The 14,177-nt window shown below is 39.2% G+C and overlaps 1 protein-coding gene across 4 annotated transcripts in view; it reads left to right on the forward strand.

The window, feature by feature from the left end:
• STAU2 (staufen double-stranded RNA binding protein 2) overlaps positions 1-11,710 on the forward strand; it is a 177,251-nt gene extending 165,541 nt beyond the window's left edge. For all 4 annotated transcript variants that reach the window (XM_037381939.1, XM_037381938.1, XM_037381940.1 and 1 more), the window contains 2 exons: positions 9,664-9,752; positions 10,600-11,710. In XM_037381939.1, coding sequence (XP_037237836.1) covers positions 9,664-9,752; positions 10,600-10,693 — 183 coding nt within the window. In that variant the 3' untranslated portion in view covers positions 10,694-11,710. The remainder of the gene's footprint in view (positions 1-9,663; positions 9,753-10,599) is intronic.
• The last annotated feature ends 2,467 nt before the right edge of the window (positions 11,711-14,177 follow it).

Below are 14,177 nucleotides of genomic sequence, written 5' to 3' on the forward strand. Positions count from 1 at the left end.
ATTTCAGCAGAACGAGTTTGTTAGAGGCTCTCACCTGTCCTCTTCTCCTAAACCCCAGTATGTCATGGAAAGTGTTTAGCATTAATGGGAAGATCATAGAATGTTGGATGACAGCGACAGGAAGGAGGCATTTGAACTAAAATTGTGGCTGTAGTGTAGACTCTTATTTTCTGTCATTAACCACCTTTTTTCAGAATCTCTCTCTGTCTGTCTTGGGCTATGATAAAATGTATGTAAACTAGTAAAACTGATTCTTACTTTTATTGCCTGACCTTGGGCCAGCCCTTTATGTGCTCATGCACTCTCTTTTCACTTCAGTTTTCTTCCCCTTAAAACCAGGGATAATAAAACTACCTCTGATCCTTAGTGTCGTTTTGTCTCATGAAGAAGAGGATATTTGCAATGAGAGGTGAAAGGTATTTAAGCACTAGTGAGTGTGTTTTATGAGTTTAATTTACTAAGTGGAAGAGTAACCACACTGAAGTAAGCATTGAGTAATATCTGATAGTTTGAATTTTATTGTGTACTAATTTTGGTGTGGATCTTTAAGAATTCATAAAAAAAAAATTAATATCCAGGTTTTTGACTACTCTGCCTAAGCAGTTGCCTAAGAAACCCACTTAAATAACAGAATAAATGCTTTTATCTTTTTTTAAATACAGCTCGGTTTAGGGCTCATTCATTTTATTAAGAGAGTTCTGGCTATATCTACACTACTAATGTGTAGGGCCCTTTGTCTGATAGGAAATGACATGGTCTTTGCCTCATTTATGTACCGATAGCTATGCAGTGAAGGCTGTGGTAGTGATGTTAAAAACAGGATGGAACTGTGGAGGACAGGCAAATGAAGATGATTGCCTGTTGGAGCCGTTTTTAGAAGTCAGCCAAGAACCTCAATCCACTTATTTAAAATCAAGATCAAAATCTCCTGCAATACATATAGGGTTAATGACAGTGGACTTGCAAATCTATGGCTGTGATGTGGAGAAATGCCTATAAATAAATAATTAAATAAACCAAATTGTTCTGAGAACACAGCTGACAAGGATATTTTCCAGCCATTAAGTGATGAAAGAGACAGTGATTCACGGCCTTTCTTCCGTGCTGGTGCAGGATTTTGCTGCTGTTCTCAGTTTTGGGTTGAAAGCCATGTTTCTTAAAATCTTCTGTGATTTTTGTCTGCAGCTTCTTAGCCATGCTAGTGTTGTCTCAATTGCATGATTTAAACCTCTACCTACCCACACAATAATTGGCCATCTAAGTGCTCTCATTTGGAAGTCTAATGAGTTAGATGTCTACCTCCTTCTGAAAGTTAGTGTTTAAGTAGCTTTTGTCTGAGGATACAAAATTAGAAGCAAGATTAATTTAAGATTAATTGCTGTCTGGAGAAATTCTGTTGTATATATGTAGTGTGAAAGCTTGGAAATTTAATTTTAAAATATGTTTCTTCATGTTCATAGCTAAGCTGTGATGACACATGATTCTTTCTTTGTTCTTTCCATTGCAACAATTGAGGGGGAAAAAATGAAGTTTTCAATCTAGAAATAAATTTACTTCAAATGGACTTCCCAATTTCTAGACTTCCCAATTTTCTAGACAACTTAAGAATGTACACTGAAAAGGTACTTAAATTATCTGATGAAAGAGGCTTGATTAGGATTTATTTTCACTGCTGATACTGGAGCTGAACTCTCACACTTCACCATTGCAGCATGTAGACACACCTCAGTAGATAGGGCATTGAACCTGAAAGCTCTTTCAAGATGTTCATGAAGAAGTGCTAGCTTACTGGTTTCCAGCACAGACTGCCATGGAGGCAAAAGTTAGCATTTTAGTAACACTTGATAATATTGCTCTTCATTGTTGAAAATATGTGAAGAGGGAGGGGTCTGAGAAGATACAGACTTAAGAATAGTCCCACAGAGTCTGAGTCCTGTACAGATCTTTTAGCAATCCTTTCCTCTTATTCCCATCCACAAGTAAGAATGCAACCTCACCTTAGCAACCAGACTAGCCTCTCCGTGCTGGATTAATCTCTTGCATTTTTTTGTGTTAATTTTTTGAAGTTTGACTTTCAGTATTATTTAGGAAATATTCTTCATACAAAAGCATACCTTTAAGATATTTTAAAAATTAAGATCTTTTCAGCATGGTTTTCTCTCTTTGTGACTAGAAAATCTTGTATCACCATTATAGCAATACAACTGTCTCACCTCAGATGACCATGCAGCCCCTTCTTGGTCTGTGAGAGGATGCTTTGCCATTCACTGCTCCTGGAATTATTGCATAGTCCCAATAATAGTGGTCAGATATCTAGTGTGGTGGTTCACGTGCAAAAATAAGCCATACCTAAGTGACTCTACTGTTAACTCAAGCAGTCCCTTTACTTAAGTGGATTGTTAAAGATGAAATGCCATGGAAATAAAATTCCATGTTGAATAGGGTCTTTCACTCCATGTACTTCTTGGAATATCGAGAGGCATGGAGGAATGAGTACACGTGTCTGATAAAACTAGATGGAAGAAGCTGACATGCATGCTGTTACTGATAAAAGCGTGGCTTAATATGTTGGAAAAATTGCTCAAGAACAGTTAATCCTCACTTTAGGATTACCCCAGAAAGCTGGCAAGGTCAGGCTGTACGGGGATTGTGTGTCATTTAAATTCGGGCTGCATGTCTTGCCTGGGGGTAGCATTAACTGCTACAAGGGACTTGTTCTAAGCTACATCTGTAAAACATCATTCTTTGTTTGAAGATAGCACACTCCTTCTATCCTCCAAGCTCCTTCTCTTGACAGGTGCAGTCAGTACCCTTAATTGTAGTGCCTATCAGGTGACTGCCTTTGTGCAGAGATTAATCAGTTTGGAAAATGCTATTTCCATGTAAACTACATGAGTTAATCAGATTATAACCCTGTGTTTTTCATGCATAACATAAACTGTGTGAGGAAAGTGCTTAAAGTCATTTAATTAAGGTTTACATTGTGCAGTGTGAAAAGCCTTTCTGAGTTTAATTTTTAAACAGATGTTAACATTGGTTCACATGAAATCTAATCAGCTGGGGAGAACGGCACGTTGTGAGGAAAGTGGTGAAAACTCCTAGCAGAAGTTATTGCTTGCAATAGAGTAAATTTATTTACAACAGAAGCTGTGAGGAAAAGGGTTTTGTTTGCAATACTATCACCTGTTTTTTGCTTAGCTTGTACATAGCCAACCTGGTAAATCCAAAAGAATTATATGGATATGTTAAGAAGTGAAATTTTAGCTACTTTGTGTGTATGTATGTAAGTCTATACAAGCAAATATATCTTCCCTTTGTGCATTTCTTTATGCATGCAATTTTGGGTGTGGACAAGCTAAAGCCAGGTGGAAGCTTGGTCAAAAATGTCTTCATCAAGAGAAAGCAGAAAGAATCACCAAGAACAATAATTTTGAATACATACAAATTTAAATAGTTGCTCAGCTTTGGGACACTAAGTCCTCAAACTCACCTCTACAGCTGTGATATTGTTGGGTTTTTTTCAATAGCCTTTAAATGTGAAATTTAAATCCACATATTAAAAAGTCATGAAGTGCATCTCATTACTGATGCAGACAGCTTTGCCACAGTGATATTGCACAGATGATATTGTCCTTTGAAGCCTCAGTTGTCAGGGAGAGGGGAACAACCTCCCTGATTTGGGGGGCATTTTTTCTCTTGGCTTAAAAAACAAATTAACACTGGTGGTAAATACACTTGCTACCGGTTTTAATTCATGCATTAACTCTGCTGTTGTCTAGGCTTCTGACTTGCAAGTGAAATTGAGGACTAGAGTTAGACCTGTCTATCATTTTGACCTGGCATGCAAGCATTTTCTCAAGCCTAAACTTGGGCGCAGCCTGAAACTTCTTCATCTACATGGCACGTGGCTACAGACACTATGACCACAACGAGTCATTTGAATGTGCAAACTCAACCTTGAACTAAGACCCAGCTACTAAAGCCAGTGAAATCTTGTCCTTCATGACCTTCTCTAGACCCTGACTTAGTTCAGTTTTACAGTGTATTTCTGCCCATAATTTTATGTCTTCAGAAAACACTGATTAAGACCAAGCTGAATATGATTTTTTTATGTACTTAGAAAACTGATGTTAGGAGACATACCACCAGTAAACTATCAGTATCAAGCACCGTGTTTATTAGGATTGTCTCAGACCTCCTTGGTAAAGTCAACTGGAAAGGCCTCAGAGAACAACAACCTTCTAGATTTTTCAGCTTCATGGAATAATCTGAAATGTAATATCGATTTAAGAGGAAAAACACAAACCACATACTGTGCTAAAACAAACGTGAAAATTTTATCGTGAGGATGTGTTCTTAAATGTACATGGGCTACTGTAGAGCCTGTCTGCTGTTCTTGCTAAAAGAATGATCTAATGTTACTAGATTGTCATTATAAGACACTTAATCCCCAGAGTGAGAAACAGGAAGAATATTCACGAGTTTCAATGCTATTTACTAATTGCCAATTGACTTGAGGAAAGCTAAAAAATTACTGGAAACATCCATCCCTATCCTGATACACACACAAACTAATAATGGAAATGGCAGCCAAGACAAACAGCTAGCAATGCGGTGCATCCTGTTGGCATCATATTTTTGGCACTGTTGTAGCTACACAGAAAACAAGTGATACAAGAAATGTGTAAGGACATCTGTTCTGTAACCTATGGGGCTTCACTCACAAAACAGTTGTAAAACCTTCTGGGGGAGAGAAAAATTTCTCTATATCTGTGCAGATGCTCTATTGTAAGAAAAATATCAATGGAAGGAAGTGTTGAGCCTTTAAAAGAGGAAATTGTTCACCAGATTCACTGTCAAATGTTCCATTCTTTTCTTTCCTTTTCATTTAACCTAAGTTATCTGCCATTCACAAATTATATTTAAGCCAAGTGGTGTAAATCTGTTGGGACTAATAGAACTGAATCATGGATTAAATTAGCCCAGTGTCTGCTTGTAACTCTTCTTCGCTTTGGATTACTTGGGCTCTCTGTCACTCTCCTGACTATTCAGGTCACAGCCTCTCAGCTACCAGCTTCCTTCCTGAATCCAGCATCTTCATGTCTATCTAAGGGGCATGACAGGGAGAGGAGAAACATTAAGGACATCTTCTAAGGTCCAAAGAATTGTTTACTTACCAGCTTCTCTCAACTTTGCTGATCCTTCCAAATGTAAGCAGGCTATGGGAGAAAGAAAAGGGGGAGGTTTTAAGACACTGCAAAGCTCACTCAACTGTTCAGCTACTGCCATTCAGTCATATCCCATGGATGGGCATTTTAAATGGAAAGAAACTTTCCCCAAATTCAAAAGTTGGGATATTAAGTAGTTAGGCTTACCCCACAAGTGTCTTATGGAGAGAAAGACATGGTTCCATGAAAAAAAAAAAAATCAGATCTCATATAAACCTGGAACACATTAGGAAACTGGAAGATAAAGAGGGACTGTGAGATGTAAGAGATGGGGAGGACTTGGGGAAGGAAAATTTAGCTCTGGGAGTAGCCGGGAGTCCTGGGTGAGAGAAAATTTAGGAGCGGGGGGGGGAAAATGTAGGGCCCTGGGTAGGGTGAGATTTGTGAAGAAGTAGAAGTGATTGCCTCTGCTGTAAAAGAAGTCAGATTCTGGGGTGGATAGTAGGGAGGGGAAGACCAGGGGCACTGGAGTGGCTTGGGAAAGACGTGGGACTGAGGCAGATGTAGAGAGTGGCAACTCAGTACTGAGAAGCATAAGCTTTTGAAGAGATTGTCAGCTTCCAGAGCAGCAAAGGTGAGAGGCCTAGCAATGAGGGATGGTGCAAAGAACTGGCTCTTCAACAGAGCTCACACAAACACTCTGACACCTCTACTTGGAAGATCAAGGATACAGGTACAGGACTGCTTTCCTGCTGCTTCCCCGCTCTGATATTTTGTTTCAGAAATACAATAGATCTGAGATCTTGAATATTTTATACCACATTTCAGTTTAGGAAGTGCATGGCTTGAAGAAGGTCGAAATGGAGAAATGAGACTGTACTGCATTACAAGCGGTAGGATCTGGGTGTTGTATTTGTATTAAACATGCTTATTATTAAACATCTTGAATTGTACTTTCATTTTATGTATCCTCTAATTGTTCCGTATTTACTTCCTTGACACCCATATAGTAATGACCAATTCTTACAGACAAAGGGTTCAATATTTTATATTGTAGTACTTATTCCCTTGCTGTTAGAAGAGATGACCTTGTGATCTGTTTCTATTGAGATAGTGGCCTCCTGGAAGTTCCAAAGCAGTTTTTCTGGAGAGCAACCCTGAAAGCTGCTCTGCAATGTTTGTGGTATGCCTTGCAATAGCCAGTTCTATGAATAAAACAGCAGTAACAGATGTACTCATATACAAAGCAGTTCTACACAGTAATTAGGAAATTCAGGTTCATCTAATTAATATCTTCATGATTTGGGGATTTCAGTACCACTGATCAAGATCAGACTGTTCTACATAACATATGATAAACCTGTCACCTAATCTTGAATGAAACATTACTTGGCTCTACTTCTTACCAACTATGAACATGGCCTTTTCATCCAAGGCACTGTACAAACAAATAACCTGAACAAATAGTTCTTCCACAACAAGTTTACAATTCCACATCAGACCCAGAAGCTAAGAATGGATATAAAAAAGTAAACAAGGTGGGTTCAGAAACAGATGAGGTAGCAGTGAAACTGTTGTCATGGTTTAACCTGAGCCAGCAACAAAGTAGCACGCAGCTGCTAGATCGGTCCCCATCACACCCTGGTGGGAGAATCAGAAAAAGTTAAAACTCATCAGTTGAGATAAGAACAGGTTAATAATTGAAAAAGAGTAAAAATATTAATAATAATAATGACAATATAAATAATAATTGTAATGAAGAGGAGAGGGAGAGAGAGGAATAAAACCCAAGGGAAAAAGCAATCAAATGATGCACAATATAATTGCTCACCACCAGCTGATCGATGCCCAGCCAGTTCCCCAGCAGTGATCGGACACCCCTGGCCAACTCTCCCCTGTTTGTATACTGAGTATGATGTTCTGTGGCATGGAATATCCCTTTGGCTAGTTCAGGTCAGCTGTCCTGGCTATGCTCTCCCCCGGCTTCTTGTGCACCTCCTCACTGGCAGAGCATGGGAAACTGAAAAGTCCTTGAGTTAGTCTCAGCAACCACTAAAACATCAGTGTGTTATCAACATTATTCTCATACTACATCCAAAACACAGCACTGTATCAGCTACTAAGAAGAAAATTAACTCTATCCCAGCCGAAACGAGGACAACCGTGTAGGAAAAGCAGATGTCTCAGCATGCATCTCTCCTTGCAATGCTACCTGGTAATGTTTTTTGGAATATCATACATAAGAAGAAAGGAGATCCTGATTGTTTTGCTAATGTGCATCAGGAAAAATGGACATGAGAAGACAGGACATTCATGTGTGCCCTTCTCTACCAATTGAATTGTTTGGTTCTCATAGTTGCTAACCCATGACTGACTAAAGTACAATAGAGAAGCAGTCCTGTGCAAGGAATCACAGGCACTCCCCTTCCTCACGTGGTGAGTAGTGCTTGCTCTGAGATGAAAAGGACCCCAGGGAGAGAAGGAGAAGAGAGAAACTGGGATGAATAAATGTGTCAGGTTACTGGAACAAAGAAGTTGAGAGGAGAGTAGATGTTTCCACTGGGCAAAATTGTTTGGGTTGATTCAGAAACGGTGATTTTGCTGTGCAGTCAAGATGGAGGATGGAAAGGCAGATCATGATTAGAGCTTATAGGACTTGAGAATCTACATCTAAAACTACAAGGGATGCTATGAAGTCATAGAGAAAGAGCTGTCTTATAAAAAATGCAAATATATCAATATGTCAGGAAAACCAGAAGATATGAGGAAAGGGAGAATTCATTCACTTGAGAACTCAATGGGTGATAAAGGTGAAAGATCCAGTAATGGGAGAAATTGTTATTGAGGCTCAGCCTTTAGTCGTAGCATGGAAAAAAGATAAAAAGAAAGATGCAGGCAGCAGAGATTTTAAGATGAAGGGGGAAAATATGTCAATGAATGGGAAGGAGGAACAGATTAGCTGTCAGATATAGGGACCCCAGAACACATGGTAAAGGTAGAGTGTATGAGTAAATAACAGTGATAATCTGAGGTTTACCAAGACACATCATAAAATGTTTAGCTTTTTATTTGTTTGCTAGAGCAAAACCCGTAAAACTTCACAGACTAGAAAGATTCCAGCTTTATGGGTGAAGTACCTTGTACAGCCTTCTGAAGCTTTAGCAGCTAGTTATTACTATAGACATATCTGGGATACATGCCTCTTACTTTAGGGCAGCCTGGCAATTTTTGTGCTGTTATTCATCTCACCAAAATATACATCGTCTAATAATATTTAAATTGTATAAACATACCTTTCAAGGGAAGGAGCTGTTGAGAGAGTCCAGGCAAAGATTTAGTATGAAAGCAAATCCAGTACTTCATTACAATGACAACTCCTGTTCCGGACAGAGTCCTTGCTCTCTGAGAGGAATGGAAAATGGAGATAGAGACATGGATTCTTTCTGTCCTGACAATTAAGAAGAGAGCAACTTCCAATCTTTTAAACAGCAGTTGTTGCCTCACTGTGAAGAACAGTTCCATAGGGCCTGCAGTTAATTCAGTGTTTGAGGTGTTACCTTAGGTAACAGCGTCTGTGAAAAGTTACCTTTCATTCCCCCTGTGATTAGTTCTGAATGTATCTTAGGTGGGAGTGAATAAAGAGAAAAATCCAGTTTTGAGTTCTGCCTTACATTTCATCTTCCAGACAGAACTGACCTCAACTGTTTTACTGGGCTGGGTGTGTTTTCAAAGTCAGCCACGTAGTGCCTGAGAGTTTCATAATCACCTTTTGCTAAATGAATTACAAAAAAATCACTTGTCTTTTACCAAAGCAGTTAGGGGGGAGAGAAGAACAATTTTGAGTCCTAAAGCAGGACTCATGAAGATGAGAGAGAAGCTGGGCAATAAAGAATGCACTTGTGAAGAAAAATATCAGCTGAAAATTGATCATTCTTCTATTGCTGATGCTTCATAATCATCCTGTATTGCCTCACCCTGTTTAGCACACTTCACTACCTTTATATAAGACATCAGTCTGCTGTATTGTTTGATATCCAGCCTTGAGTGTCAATAGTATCCTATGACCCTCTTCCCATTGCACATATCTTACGCAATCATCTATAAGACAGGAGTTTGTCCATAGGAGCTCTGGAAAGCGTAGGCTCTGGGAAAACTAGTGAAGTTTTCTTCTCTGGGAAGCTAGTGAGACGTCACAGGCCAGAAAGGCAAGAATCCTACAAATATATCATGTTCTTCATGTAGGTGCTGAAGCTTTCATTAACACAACTGGAAGTCACTCATATACCCAGGGAGAAGATGACGTCCTCAAATCCATGCACAAGCACAGCTGTCTATCACGGAGCTGTTATGTACCCACTCTTGTTAGCTCTGTAGGCTAAATTGCTTCAATATACAGAAAATTATTTAAATCTAGAATCTCAAAATACAACCTTCCTTCACTTGGTGTTAATACAGTTGTGTCAGTGGGAGTTTTGACAACTAATTTTTTCTTTAGGCAGCATTAAGTGCCTTGAAACAGTTTTCAGAACAAGGACTGGATCCAGTGGAAGGGGCTATGAAAGTTGAAAACGGATCACATGAAATGTAAGTACCATTTAAATCCTCTGCATTTTAATGCCTGTGTGGTGTGATAGATAAGAAAAGTTAATTAAGAGCTTAGTTGCCCTTTTAAACCTGTGCAAAACTATTTCCTCTGGAATTTATGTAGTTTGTGACAATTTGAGAGGATAAACAAGATTTCAGGTTTAGCATTACTGATAATGTTTACTAATGAGCTATAAGACAGTCAGTCCTCCTATGGAAATCCTAAAGAAAAGGATTTTCTTTTTATTGTATGGATTCTGTATAAGTAGCATAACACGATTTTTGTCAAGTATGTTGTAGCACGTGATACTGCCTGTAAATTAGGATAGCTATCTGCCAATAAGTCTTTATGTCTGCAAGAGGAATTTTACCCTAGAGAATTTAAAAGTTGAAATATCTTCCAGGTCTGAAAAAACTCTTATATGGAATATTAGCTTTAAGTAGTAGACAATATAACCAGGTTTCACACAGGATTTTCAATTATTTAAGAAAGCAGGATTGTCTGTCCAGTACAGATTTTTTTTCCAGCTGCTAGTCTGTTTACGTAAGAAGGTAGTCTTGTGTTACTAAATAAATTAGGAAGTAATAGAATAAAAGAAAGAAGACTAAAAGTGGCATTTGGAATTTTCAATGGATATATTGTGGCTATTTATAAACTAATTTAATCAGAAACATTTTTCCATATGATCTCATCAGCATAGTATTTGAACATAAATATTGTTGTTTCACTTTAAAATGTTACCTTCCACAGTGACCTTTGAATCTCATGTGCCATCTGGTAATAAACATGTCTTAAAGATGTGCAACCCTGGACCTTACCGCTCTTGTTAATGTATTAATCTTTCAGACAAGTCAAGCATCTGGGAGAGAAAGCAGACAATAAACAGACTAACTCAGGCACCATTGCTCAGGACTGCAAGGATTCAAAGGCTGTCGTCTAGGAGCTTCCCAGCACCCACGGCTGCCACTGCATCCTTATAAACCTGTCAACACGCAATAGGGTGTATGTGTACAAGGAAATGAATGACTAATACCATTATTTGAGTCTTATGTGAAGACAACACTATTCTAACACAAGAGATAGTATACATGGTACTGTTTATTCAACTGTGGAAAAAAATAAAATTGAACATTTCCCTTAGGACTCGAGATCAGAGCGTAACTCGATTGCCCAGAGGCAGAAGAAGTCTGATCATGTTACTGGAGGTTAAAATAACAACTAATTAACAAAAGCATTAGAAAAAAAAGGGAAACTTTAAAATTGATTAATATGGAGGAAAACAAGTCAGCATTGGTTCAGTTATACAATTTTTTCGTAGTGTAGTTTTAAGTTCGGCTTACTGTTTTTTAAATAATGCTTGAATATTTTAAAATTAACCAATGACAGTGCTGTGAGAATTGTAGTTGTTGTCTTCATATATAGTCATACAGCTTATCTTTTTATGCAGACATTATGCATTCTTCATTCTATATGAATATGTATGACTTTAAGATGCACTACTCAGAGTTGTATGCAAACAGAAGTTTAAATCATGACAAGTATTTGCTTAACACGAACAGATGTTAGCTATGATCAGTCTTGATATACTCCGGGAAAAAGCAGATACGGTATTTGATTTTCCTTGCCATAATCAATTAAAGAGGCGTCTTGCCTCCAAGCAACATTTTCCCCTTCGATTCTGCTCTCTGTTGTGTGAAGCACATCTACACCCCATTCCGTGTGTTGTACCAACCCACCATTTGCATCAACTGAGTGTTTTTAATCTCTGCATTTGGACCAAGAGCAAAAGGTAGGACTGCAACATTATCAACCCAAGGATGGAAAACTGTTGATGTAAAGATCATTCTTTTGTGAAAGGAGTGGCAGCAGAGATAAGACCTGTGGCTGCTCTGTACCAGCATATTTCTTTTAAGTGTATGGCCAAATGCAGTAAAACCACATCAGTTCATGTGTACAATGGCAGTGTCGTCTCTTTCTTTATCATTTATAGGTAGACAACTAAGAGAATGAAGTGAAAAAAAGTTCAATTACAAACTAATGAATGGCTACCGTGCGAAAGCCAGGGTTCAACCTACCTTCCCCCATGGCACCACCTTCTACAAACTCACTGTGTTAGACCAGTCATCCTGGCATTTAAGTCATTTATTTATCCAAAACAGAGACATTTTATTTTATGTAAACCTGATGCAATAAACATATAAAGCTTCAACTGACGGCATAACAGTCACGACAACATTGCACAAGATTTTGGAAGCATGTAAATCAGGGATCGCAACTGAAGTGACTCACACAGGAAAGCAGAGAAAGAGCAGTGTAAGGAAATAGTGCAAAGTACGGTGGCATTGATTGGGACAGGCTTTCAGGGTAGCACACATCATGCTCGTACAGAATCAGTGGTGACTAAAATTTTTTTAGTGTCCTTTCTTCTACTTCATGTTTCTTATGGGTATGATTCACTCCTCTCCCAGCAGATTAGGAACCTTTGTGCTAAAATTTGGCAGTTTTCTAGGGTCTGACTCCAAAAAAGAGTCAGGAATAAGCTGCACCTTTCCGTTCCCACAAAACTGGGAGATTTCCAGAGGCATTTGGCACCTGGCAGGCTGAAGTTATTCAGGCAGCAGCACACAAAAATAATTAGCTTTTGCACACCAGCTTTCTCAGGGATATGTTACCTGCCTAACTGGCAACAAGAGCAGAAATTCTACTGCTCCTTCACCTCAGCGGCCAGCTCAGAGAACTCAGAAACAGGCCCAGTCTGTACTTTAGCAGTACCTGCCAGTATGCAGAATGTGAATGGCATTACTATCCCCTCCCATGGAGAACGAGAACAAAAGGGAGAGGCAAATCCATTCCTTGACAACTCTGTCCTAAGGGCAAGAGGCTGAACTTGCTGGGGAGAATATGACAAGGAGACTGGCAGTGTTGTCTCCCTGGGATTAGAACCATCATGATGTGTTGTTCCCTGTCCTGTCACTACAGAGAAACCCTTTGTACTGGTTTGCTGAGAAGCTGAAGGTACAGCTTGATTCTTCATGCCATTCTGTAGGCACAGCCATAAAAATGTGCCCAGTAAACTTTAGATCAGTTGCTTTGTTGCAGGTGGCCTCTGCAGAGTGCCAGGCTTGCTCCAGTGTATGTGGAGAACAGCACAGTGATGCTCGCCTCGTTCTAAAAGAGCAAATTGCAGCCAAATGCCTGCAGCCAGCTATCCAGGCCCAAGGTGGCTCCTTCAGCCCCTCCAGTCAAGACAACAGTAAAGGATCATCTCTATGAAACTGTTATCATCTCAGGTCCTCTTGCTGGTCAGAAGCATCCTTGATTCTAACTCTGACAAAAAACAAAGCAACTACCTGAGTTGGGGGGCTTACTCTTTTTTTCTCACAACTATGGAAACACAGAGCAGATGGGGGAGGAGGGTCATACAGTAGCAGGATTTCTATTTTCTAAATGCAGCGTTGACAAATTAGTTGTCGTAATCACAAGTAAGAAAGCTCTGTGCAGCCTGAGGTAAAGTGCACACAGATGGCAGTTTTAAAGCACCTCCCAAGCCACAGGTTAAAAGCCTCACCTAAGAGGCTCCAATGGAGGCTAAACCAGAGCTTTTCCTGGCATAATCTGAAGATAGAGTTCCTTCTCCCTACAGGTACGGATGGGATCACGGAGGCCTCAGTATGGAACTCGGCACGATACCTCACCTGAGTTCCATGATGTTGTTTTGGTGTCACTAAGGCACTCCAAGGTTCCTGTCTCAATGAAGAGGTTTCAGTCTGTCCACCTGCATATCACACAGGAGAAGTTTCTCAGAAAATCATGCAGTATTTACACACACATATACAGAAATGCACTTCAAATGTAGTCTGGCATTATCACTAGCAAACTCCAAAAAGCCTGAAGATAATTTTTGTATGAGAGGTGTTGCAGCAGCCAGTGGACTTGTCTCTGATCTTCAGTCTTGTTGGTTCACAGCTGTTCCGCTTAGTTCCTGAGCTGGCAGCATGTGGAAGCTGCTGGGGAGGGCTTAATTCCAATGATCTGAACTCCACTTTATTTTCCTTCAGTAACCTGATGTTTTTTCTGACTTTGCTTCCTAAAATTAGAGAAGAGTTTGTAAATAGGAGCATGTGGAGCTGAGCAAATGTTATATTTGGTTTTGTTTAATAATTAGCTAATGGTGGTCACTGGAAGAGTATCAATATGTTTGAATTTTATTATTCATTCTAAAAAGTTAAGTTTACTTTTATGACAGCAGTTAATACTTTTTTTTACTTTTATTTTTTAGAATATACTTTCTTTCAGATAAAGACTTTGTCAAACTTCTGTTTGCAAAGCACAGAGAACAGTTTAGTTCCCTGTTGAGCATGCATCCCATACCTCTCATCCTGGATCTCAGAGCACTTTCAGATGTGGATCTAAGGTGCAAACTG

Source organism: Falco rusticolus, chromosome 3, assembly GCF_015220075.1.
Source record: "Falco rusticolus isolate bFalRus1 chromosome 3, bFalRus1.pri, whole genome shotgun sequence".
Classification (NCBI taxonomy): Eukaryota; Metazoa; Chordata; class Aves; order Falconiformes; family Falconidae; genus Falco; species Falco rusticolus.